The 10,579-nt window shown below is 45.5% G+C and overlaps 1 protein-coding gene across 1 annotated transcript; it reads left to right on the top strand.

Annotated features, from left to right (window-relative positions):
* Positions 1 to 249: 249 nt before the first annotated feature.
* LOC119193968 (Krueppel-like factor 15) lies at positions 250 to 8,384 on the top strand. Its single transcript, XM_037447933.2, has 3 exons — positions 250 to 529; positions 1,614 to 3,098; positions 7,502 to 8,384. Exons 2-3 carry the CDS (start codon positions 1,849 to 1,851, stop codon positions 7,668 to 7,670), a joined length of 1,419 nt encoding a protein of 472 aa, XP_037303830.2. The 5' UTR covers positions 250 to 529; positions 1,614 to 1,848; the 3' UTR covers positions 7,671 to 8,384.
* Positions 8,385 to 10,579: the final 2,195 nt, after the last annotated feature.

Raw genomic sequence — 10,579 nt, forward strand, 5'->3', positions numbered from 1 at the left:
TGGAAACGTTCATAGATATATCCATATATTTCCCTTCCGGTTTCTAAAATAACAACTGCGCTGTTTTTTCCGATGGAAACATGGTTCCCTATGTCCATCAGCCCCACTTAACGCAAGTCCCTCGTGGGTGCCGCTTGTCGTGAAAGCAGTCACCAAAGAAGTGCCTTTCTTCACCGACAGCGTCCCACATGTTTACGCAGCAGAACTCTGAATGACGCACCGCAAGGCCCGCCTCCATCCCACCACGAGCGACCAATGGGGCTGCAGAGCGGAGACGAGCCTTCAGCAGCAGCCTCTCATCTCTCACTACAGTAGGCTAAGGCTGTAACGCACACTGGTGGTCATGTGACGGTCATATAGTACAACTCAGGCAGGTCCCCGTCCAGTTGGAAAGCTGCTGCCGCGCTGCATGGCGAGTCTCAAGGGCAACAGCTGCTCTGGCTTTGGACTGCCGCGTCGGATGCCACGGACAGAACCATTACTCCGCGCGCCTTCTGCATTGGGGTGTCAGTGGGTTTCATTCAACAAGGTAAGACGGTTTATTTTTATTTTTTTTGGAACGGTGGGTTTCAGGGGGGGGAGCGTGTATCTGTTGCGGCAGGCTGGACGAAAACATGTTGACGTTCACGCGCGCCTACTCATGCGCGTTATGCACCGCGGGAGGGGACGGGAGTGGAAACACGGCGCGACGCTGATGGACTGTTACTGCGCGGTTCGGTTTAGCAGAAGAAATGCACATTGAATTCATTTGAATTCACTTTTGTTTTCCTGCTCGCAGACGCGCGTTTGATTTCTATAAGTTTCTGATGCCGCTGCCTGCAGAATCTGACGGCGATGGTATTCATTAAAACGATTCATTTGGGCAGGTCCATTAAAACTATGACATTCTGTTGAGCTGTGGTTACAAACACGAGGACTTGGCTGTGCAGGAATATACAACTCAGTCATTTCCTCCCGGGAAACATGTGAAATGAATCCAAATGTGCACCGCAGGAGGCGACAGTAACACATTTAATGATATATCTATGAAATCCCCCCTCAAAGGAAGCCTTGTGACTGATTTAGTGCCCTTTAATTGTCCCGTAAACAAGAAGACAAGGTGATTTACGTACACTGCTCCCGCCTGCACTGGGCGGTGTTTTCTGACAATAATGTCACACAGCCCCCCCCCCCCCCTCTGGAAGGGTTTACTCTCGGTCAGTCTTACTGTGCGGGGGCCCCTCGATAGGGTGGACGGAAAGAGGAGGCGGCAGGGGACTGAGAATGACCAACACTCCAGGAAAATAACCTCAGCCTCCATATATGATATATGACTCCATCATTTATATTAAGGCATCAAGTTATTTTTCCACTGTACTGTGTCACTGATATGGTCATGTGACAGTCATAGTTCAACTATCAACTTGCACGCCTCAAATGCTCTCCAGCTCTCGTTCCTCTGCAGCCTTTTAGGATTTAGATAAAGACAGTGCAACTATCATGATGCATTAGGACACGTTTTTCCGTCCATATGTAAATACCAGCCACTCTACTATTTTAAAGTCCTTTTTAAATTTGAATAGTATAAGCACCTGGGATTAACACCATCATCTCTCTCTGTTTATTTCTATTAGACACACCGTATCCGGACTGGAGACCTTGGATTGTAAGAGTGTTTCCGCAACGCCTACTTTTTTTGAGAGAGAAACACCAGATGTTTTGATATCTTCCCTATTTGGGAAGTGTGGCCTCTGTGATCCGGGTTTAATTGGCCTTACTTCCCCATCGGTGGAGGGAATCATTTTCTGACCAATCTTCCCAACCACGGACTCCAACTAAAGACAGTTGGTTGCTCGTCACTGTCCAGGAATGGTGGACAACTCCCCCGTTAGTAAGGGGGCTTTTCTTCCTTACAGTGTCTCGTCACAGGACTACCGGCTGTCAGATATGGTGATAGACCTGAGCTCATACCAGGTGATGCCGTCACCGTTTTCGGAGGATGACCGGAGCGAGTCGTCCAGCCCTCGTTCTTGTTCCAGCCCCGACTCCCAGGTGCTCAGCTCCAGCTACGGTAGCAACTCCAGTGCTGAGAGTCAGGACAGCATCCTGGATCACCTGCTGTCCCAGGCCTCTTTGGGGGGTGCCAACAGTGTGCTGGCAGAGTCTGTTGCACCTATACCATTATCCACTTTCTTTCGGGAGTCACGGAGAGACATGCTTCCCAAATGCCAGCCTGCGAAGGAGGAACATTTTGACTTTCTATCCTGGGCCAATGTAGAGACAGAAGAACAACTTGGAGGGTCCTTTCAGCCCACACTGGAAGAGATTGAAGAATTCCTAGAGGAAAATATGGAAGTGGTATCGATGAAGCAGGAAATCCACAAGGGTTGTCCAGGATTTGGAGTTGGACTGGAGAAGGCTCTTGGTCTAGAGGTTGACCACGAGTGGTGCAGGGATTCCTCCCCTGAGCCTAGGGCAGAGCCAAAGCCAGAGGCCAAGTATTTAGACCAAACTGTCCCCACCTCCAGCGCTGCTGGCCTGGCTACTGCTGCCTCCAGGGAGACCAAAACTACACCAGTTAACTCCACCCGTGAATCCAGCACAGCAGCCAGGAAGGCAACGGACAACAAACCTTCGTCAGAAGACAGTGTCACAAATGGTAGTGGGATGCCCGTTGTAGTGCAGATTCAGCCCCTTCACATCAAGCAGGAGCCCACGGTAGCACCTATTACCCCAGTTGTACCGCCCCCACCGTCCACCCCAGCCTCAGACATCAAAATTGCACAGCTTCTAGTCAACATCCATGGTCAGACTTTTGCCCTGGTGCCCCACATCGTGCCCTCCACTAGCCTTAACGTCTCCTCCAAGTTTGTACGCATCGCTCCAGTCCCCATTGCGGCCAAACCGCTCGGGGATAGCTCAGCCGGCCAGGGCTCAGGGATACTTATTGGAGGTCAAAAGTTCCAGAAGAACCCGGTGGCAGATTTTATCAAAATGCACAAATGCACTTTCCCTGGCTGCACCAAAATGTACACCAAGAGTAGCCACCTGAAAGCTCACCTGAGGAGGCACACAGGGGAAAAGCCTTTTGCCTGCAACTGGCAAGGCTGTGGATGGAGGTGGGTATTGTTTTTGACCGACTGAATTAATATTTGTTTTGTTAAATTTGAACATACAAGCCACTGAGGGACAATGTTAAACATTCACCTCATTGATGCAATGGTCTGTGCCCCTTCAAAATAGCGATACTTTACGTCATCTTACCAGATTAGATTCTTGGCTATGACTGGTTATATGAAGACTGTTTAAAATGTTTGTTTATTTGCAGGATTTGGCAATAGCATGCTCTGCATGATTTAGAAAGGGCTTATCCCCCATTTGTTCACATGGGCTTTTTGGAAGCAGCAGTAATTATATGTCAGTGGGGCATGTCTGTGCTTTGCATGGTGTCATGTTGCTCCATGGAACCAAGTGTGGTGCAGATTTAAACTGACACTTGAACTGACCTGTTTCACTGGGTCATCTAGTAGCACTGATGAGGGGACTTAAACGGTCTTGAGAGCTAAATCCTTCCACCCGCCCGCCCGCCCACCCACACACAAACACATACACACACACATGCTATCAAAGTTCCAAACAATTAAAAATTAGATAACAACATGATTGTCATGTTTATTAATGGTGTTCATTACCATTGAAGCCACATGCTGCAGCAATGAGACAGTATTTCTCGCATCTGTAATTGAAGAGCCGGTGAATGTTTATTATCTCTGAGTTCTGGAGCTGAATGGATCTCAACAGCTTTCATGCAGCCTCCGAAGTGTTATTTGGATTAATGTGACATGGCGACAATAGCAACGGGTGCGAATTCAGGCATCTGTGCAAGAATAGCTGGGGTGTCTTTTTTTGAGGATGCAAACTAAATATGGGACACAGCATGTGGGCCGCAGTCACATGAGCACAACATGGGCGCCTCCTGTTGAGTCTTGACAGCTGTGCGGTTGCTGCGTCAGTGGGAGTCTGTGCGTGTATTTGTGTATGCTAAGTATGATGCAGCCATATCTTTTTTGGAGCCTGCAGTGTGTAAAGGAGAAAGGCAGAGAGATAACTTCTTCATCAGTAAGGCACTTTCACTGCTCATAAAAGAAAGGCCCTCTTTATATCATCACTCTATAATTGTATGTGGGCGTGTGTGTGTGTCTGCCTGTGATTATGCGTGAGTGTGATGGGGTGTGACCTGAGCACAGAGTTTGCCAATGTTGAGCTACATCAGGTCTGTCAGTGAGACTCCCCTCTGCTGGTGTCGATTTTTCTAAGACAACCATTTCTCTGTCGTTTGGGTCAAAGGAACACAGGACCTTTACCAACAACACCACTCTTTATGACAGGCATGAAATAAAAAGTAAATGTGGAGCTCTGTTTTTCAGTTCCTCAGCGCTTTTCCGGTCTTTTTTAAATGATGTTGTTTTGTTATGTAGTTGCGTTCAGTTACGTAATTATAACGGCCTCCTTTAGGTTGCTCCGTTAAGTTGTTCCCATAAGTCACGTTGATACGTTGCGTTGTTTTGTTGGTGGGGTGCGTTGTCACATTGCCTAGTTATGTTGAGCTGTTGCGTAAGGATCTTAAAACAAAACATGATGTTTTTTTCTAACCTTCTAACAAACAACCTAACAGCGTTAACCACGTGTCACTGCTGCATTCTGCAGTGAAACAGAAATTTGGATCAGAAACCCAGAGAAATGTAAAGCTACACGGTTCTTTCAAGTTATTTTCGATGTCTGTGGAAATTCCCGTTAAATTAAATGAGGGGTTAGAGTTAGAGCCTGTATGTAAACCATTACAGAATGAATGAGGTGAAATCTGACACCGAACCATTGGGCGAACACTGCTCTAAATGCTCCACACACACACACACACAGACCTGGACCTCAGTTGGATGTACTGACATGTTTTGTGTTCTTCATGTGCTCTACATGTGTGTCTATCCATATGGAATGCCTACATATACCAGTGCGACACAGAAGTCAAGACCAACGCAGCCAGCTTGCCGTTATGTAATCCGGACTCAAGCTGCCACAGCTTGCAGAGATTAGTCTTGCATGGTCCTCCTCCTTTAAACATCCACCCGTTTGTAAACTCCAGTTTGTATGCATTTACTGAGTGATCAATAATATACCTTAAAAGTTTTCTGTTGGCCAATCGGACTTTGTACCAACGTGGCGACCCGCCACCACTCGTGCACTGTACTTGTACTGCAGGGAGCGTCCTAACAAATGAGGGGAGGCACAGAAATTTGTGCAGTAGTAATCCAGTCTGTGTGTTCCTCCTAACAAAGGGCTCTTGTCTGTGCACAAAGGGGCAGGATGTAGTTTGGATGGAAGTGTGTATGAAAACCTGTGTGTGTGTGTGTGCGTGTGTGTGTGTGTGTGCGCGTGTTTGGGTAACCCACTGTACGTGATAGGGTAAATGAGAGGGCTGACCAAAGGAGGTAAAAAAAGCAAGGGAAAGTTGGGAAAGAAAGAAGCAAATGGACGAGAAGCAGAATGTAACTGAGATCTGTTTTAAAGTAAAGATGCTGGTGGTGATGGTGGCATTTGTGGGGTGGTTTGGGGCTTTGGGGAGGGTTAGAGATGCTGACGGAGGGCTGGAAAAGAGGCCTGTTTCAGTTTTGCACACAATCACTTGAAGGGAGCAGCAGTGAGGAAGTGGAGCGGACAAAGACAAAGTGTTGAATAGTTACCATGACTGTGGGCTGGGAACGTCCAGGCTGCCGCGCTGCATGAAAGGACAGAGAGGGATTGGTTCAAGGTTCCCTCAAATGGACGTGGGGGGACAGGGAGGGAAGGCTGCATGGGACAAATTAAGCGCTAGTGTACATTTGTAATGTACAGTGTCTCTTCGTGGGACAGTTTAAACCAAAAGGTGTGATTCCACATTTTTAGTGTAGTGTTCAGGTGACCGGCTTTGATCTTGCAAATTTACTTTGGAAAATGCACCATTGAAGTAGTACAAACGGGTATAATTACAGATCAAGTCACTGGATCCCCTGTCCAGACAACACGCTGAGATTCATGTATTGATAATATTAAGTTTGACAGTGCTGCCAAGTGCAAAATGACTCATTTTAAGATAGCAGATAACATTTCTGAGATTTATTCATAACATAGAGCTACAATTAGCCGTGGTGAGATATGCGCTCCCGTCTCGTTCTATCACAATCTCCCTGCAGTCCCAAACTGCCCAGATGTTTATTTTAAATCGGTTTAACTGTTTAAAAAAATGCACCTTTGCCTCACTTGAAATGTAATCAAATTCCATCCAAGGAAATAAAGCTGCTTCTAATTGAGCTTCTTCAAAGTCCCGGTGGAGTGGTGGTTACCACCCTGACCTGCGTTTTGAAATGTTCTCTCCATGTCTGCATGGGCTCTCTCTGGGGACTCAGGCATTGATTTATCTTGCCAGGTCCCTCTGTACACTTACTCAAGGTGTTTTTACTGTGGGGCGGGTGCTTCAGGTGTTATTGGCACCGTCTCCCTGTGTAAACCACTGTCAGATGTTGCATCTTAATCATGTCTCATCAGTGCAGCAGCAATTCTTTCCCTCCTCAGCTTCTCAGCACATCTACGTTGAACCACTTTCTTCCTTTAGTTCAGGCCCTTATGCGTTCGGCATAATTGCAGGGTGCGATCGCATCGATTCATCATCTTGTCAGATCAGCACAGCAACATCTGGAACGCAGAGCCTGGCAGGGAACGGACCATTTCAGAGAACGAGGTTACTGGGAAGAAGCCTGTGTAGCTGCCATCGCCAAGTAGCTCATGGCTCACATGCTGCTCCAAATGAGTTACAGGCAAAAGAGTTGTAGCATAAACCATTCAAAGCATTCATGCTCATTTCAGCTGAATGCTCTCTAATCCTAACCCTACAGTTACCAGAGCTAGGTAGAACATAACAGTGCTAGGGTAGCAGGAAAAATCACTCCACTTGAGGGATTCGCTCAATTTTGGCCCTGCTGAATATTTGCAGAACACAATGTTTGCTCTAAAGGGTTTTTTATCAGATCCATCGGCATTGCTGGTTCAGAGGAGACCCAAGATGACCACGGTTTCCTCAAAAACAGATATAGATGTGTTTTTATTGAGCTCATCAGTATCAGGACTTAGAAAGTAGGACCATAGCTATAGCAGCTTATCAATCACTTTCAGACGTTGTTTTGGAAGTCACAAGCAAGTACTGGCTCAAGGTGAATGATCGAGGGCCAAGTCCTACTCTGTGTTGTCTGTTTGAAAGATCCAATACTCTATCTCATCAGTCTTTTTAGTTTAAAGCAGCTGTAGCTTCTATTTAAATCCAGTGAAGGTATCACAATACAGCTTGTATTTAGAAACTGCTTTTGAATGTGCCAACTGCAACTCGCTGAGAGCATGTTTACCAGAATGCGTGAGTGAGCACCTCGCATCCACATCACGTGACACGAGCCCACACCTGTGGCTAAAACATTCCTTCCTCTTCTTCTCCCAGGTTTTCCCGATCCGACGAGCTGTCGCGACACCGGCGCTCCCACTCAGGAGTCAAGCCCTACCAGTGTCTGGTGTGTGAGAAGAGGTTCGCCCGCAGCGACCACCTGTCAAAGCACATCAAGGTCCACCGCTTCCCCCGCAACAGCAGGACAGTCCGCGCAGCAAACTGAAGAAGCCTGTCAAGCTTTTGGTTTCAGCAGTATGCTTTCTCCTAATTTATTGTCCAAAAGTAAACCGTCCTGTCTGTGTCCAGCTGAAGGTTTTTTTTTTGTGCTGCTTGGACCTTTTTTTCATTCTGTTTGGAGTATTTGACATCTTTGGTAACAGTACACGCGGCGTGGATCAAAGCCGCCTTTTATCTTCCAGAGAGCTGACAGCGTCTTGGACATTCTTTCTTCTCACGCAATGTTTAGGAAGTCAGAGGAAGTTCATTGGGATTGTCATTAGCTACAACCAGTATCATCTTTCATTGACAGTGGTTGAATACATTTATTGTTCCACTTTGACAGAGGCACGTGAAACCTCGCCAAAGTCAAAGTTGGCTCGGCATTGTCGGGCGGAAACCTCTCTGCACTTTTTCATAATTTTCATTTTGTATTTTTCATACACGATTTTTACTCTCACCGGTTAAATCTGTCTATGGGTTTTACAAATATTTAACCAATGAAAAGTGTAAAAATGAAAAAGGGCTTAGGAATACATCTTGAAACTCGATCTGGTACTAAAACTGCCTGCAACTTCGTCTGTGGACTGCAGTGTCACAAAACAATCTTACAAAAACTGTGAAACTGAGGAATGGCATAGCAACACACGGAATCCAGACAGGAAACTAAAAGGGTCAATGTCGAATCGGCCTTGTGTCATGTGATCGGCGTTACGTTGCTTTATGAAGTCCCAGTGGTCCACTCTTCTTCTATCTGCATCCCTTCTCTGGCCTTACTGTACCACAAATCCTTACTGGAGAGCTAAACCATTTGGCAAACCAGACTTTTCAGTGATCCATATTGTAATTAAGTGTTTCAATGACTGTAATACGACCCGTGTCAGTTGGTTGCACAGCCTGAATGTGCTACTATCACTTTGACTATTATTTTGCTCACGACTTGACACAAATCTGCCTCAACTCTGCTTTATTTGTTACAAAGACACCCTGGTAGCCTTTGACCTCAGCCGGCCGTCACTCTAAGGTGACATCAACGGACACTGTGGTGCTGAACAACCTGGACAGTGAAGTCACATCATTCCTCCTGGCGACACACTTTGTACTCTGGAACATTGTCTGCTACGTGTGCCCCGATGTGAGTGTGTCGGGGTTATGACAATGCTGTCCACGTGTCATACTTGCATGTAAAGCAGCAAAAAGTGGCGGGGGGCTACGCAACATTGCGCATCATTCCTTTCATTCAATTTTTGAATTTTGAATGCTTGTTTGAACACAGGTGTTCTATCGCATCCTATGAATGTATGTAAATATTCAGCAGTGTACATTGTGGCATCCAGGAGAGAGAGAGAGAGAGAGAGAGAGACAACTCTGATACCATTTCATGAATCATTGGTTGTGAAGATTTCTAGTTTAAACTCTCAATGTGTACATAACTTACCGTTTCAGTACAAATAAATATATTATATATTTTTTCTTTGTTCTATCAAAGATTAATTTACAAATAAAAATGAAAATAAACAAACATGACTATGTTGTCTTTGATCAATTCTGCATTGACATTGAGGTGCATGTTTTTTGAGGATCCATTCATAGCTGTTCAATACTTAAAATAAACGAGGATGTGTTTGCTCCAGATTGATATAATAAAGCACTGTAAACACACATGTTTCAGTGTTTACAGGAATTGTGAAAATGGGAGTTACATGGGTTACACTTAATATTAGTATTAGGAAGAGAAGGAGTGTCTAAATGAGAAGAATTTCAGTCATTTGATAAATATTCAATGTGTAGAGTGTAAGTTCATTAAGAAAAATAAATCTACAATGCATGCCAACCTGGGAAACTAGTCTCCTGGGTAAAAGCCCCCTAACGTGCTCCCAAGGCTCTTAGTATGGCCGTCTCTCCAACCATCTAACAATGAGGTGGACGACTTCGCTAATCTAAAGGGTGGCTTTTATAGACGCAGTGGGACGTTCTTTGGGACGTTCTCTGTGACCTGTTGAAAGCCCAAACACACTCAAAGTATAAAGCAGCGTTATGTGGATCAAGCAAATGAGTTTAATTTAGTTTGGTGACTGCTGGAGATACTCTTGGTTTTCTCTTTTGTTTTTTTCATGCCGTTTATTAAACTTTCTGCAAGGTACCATCCGTCTGTGCCTCTTGACTACTGCACCGCCACTTTTTCGGAACCTTCCATGCAATCCTGTTACAATTACCTTCTGTTTTTCTTCCTCTTGAGACGAAGTCCAAACATACTACAGACATGGACCATTACTCTGCACCTAAAGTTGCAAATGAAAGAAGATGGTGACCCACCTTCGATAAGAAGGCTGCTCACGTGTTGCAATTGATGAAGGTAGTTCGGGGCTCTGGTTCAGAGGCCTTGTCTGGAGCTTGTTCATCGGTAATTCAAGTGGTAAGCATCTGTGTTTTTGTGTGCATAACTTTAGGGAGAGGGACTATTGAGAGTACAGCATGCTGGGAGGTGGGGGAAGTGACATCTAATTCATCCCATGTGATCCGGCCCACTGTGGAAGCATTTACTTTGACAACAGCTCAAAAAGACGCACTGTGCAGCTCACACCTGGTTAGAGCACACCACACAAGAGTTGTGCTCTATGCGCATTGCAGATTGCAGCTATTGAAGTTTATGCAACATGATTTTGTTAGCAGTGCACGCTTGTTTACCATAATTTTCTGACATGTACACAGTAAGCGGCCCTGTACCACCGTTTTAAAGATTTGAAAGTACTCCGCAAAACCGGTTACACAGTTAAAATATATTTTTTAAATTGGTTCTCAAATGTATTGGGCTATTATACATACAAGACTGTTAATGTCTAGAGACTGTGCTAACTGAAATATATTTGTGAGGGGTGTCCACTTGTTTGAGGTCTCAGTGACAGCATTCAATGA

This window comes from Pungitius pungitius, chromosome 8 (genome assembly GCF_949316345.1).
Source record: "Pungitius pungitius chromosome 8, fPunPun2.1, whole genome shotgun sequence".
NCBI classification, from domain to species: Eukaryota; Metazoa; Chordata; class Actinopteri; order Perciformes; family Gasterosteidae; genus Pungitius; species Pungitius pungitius.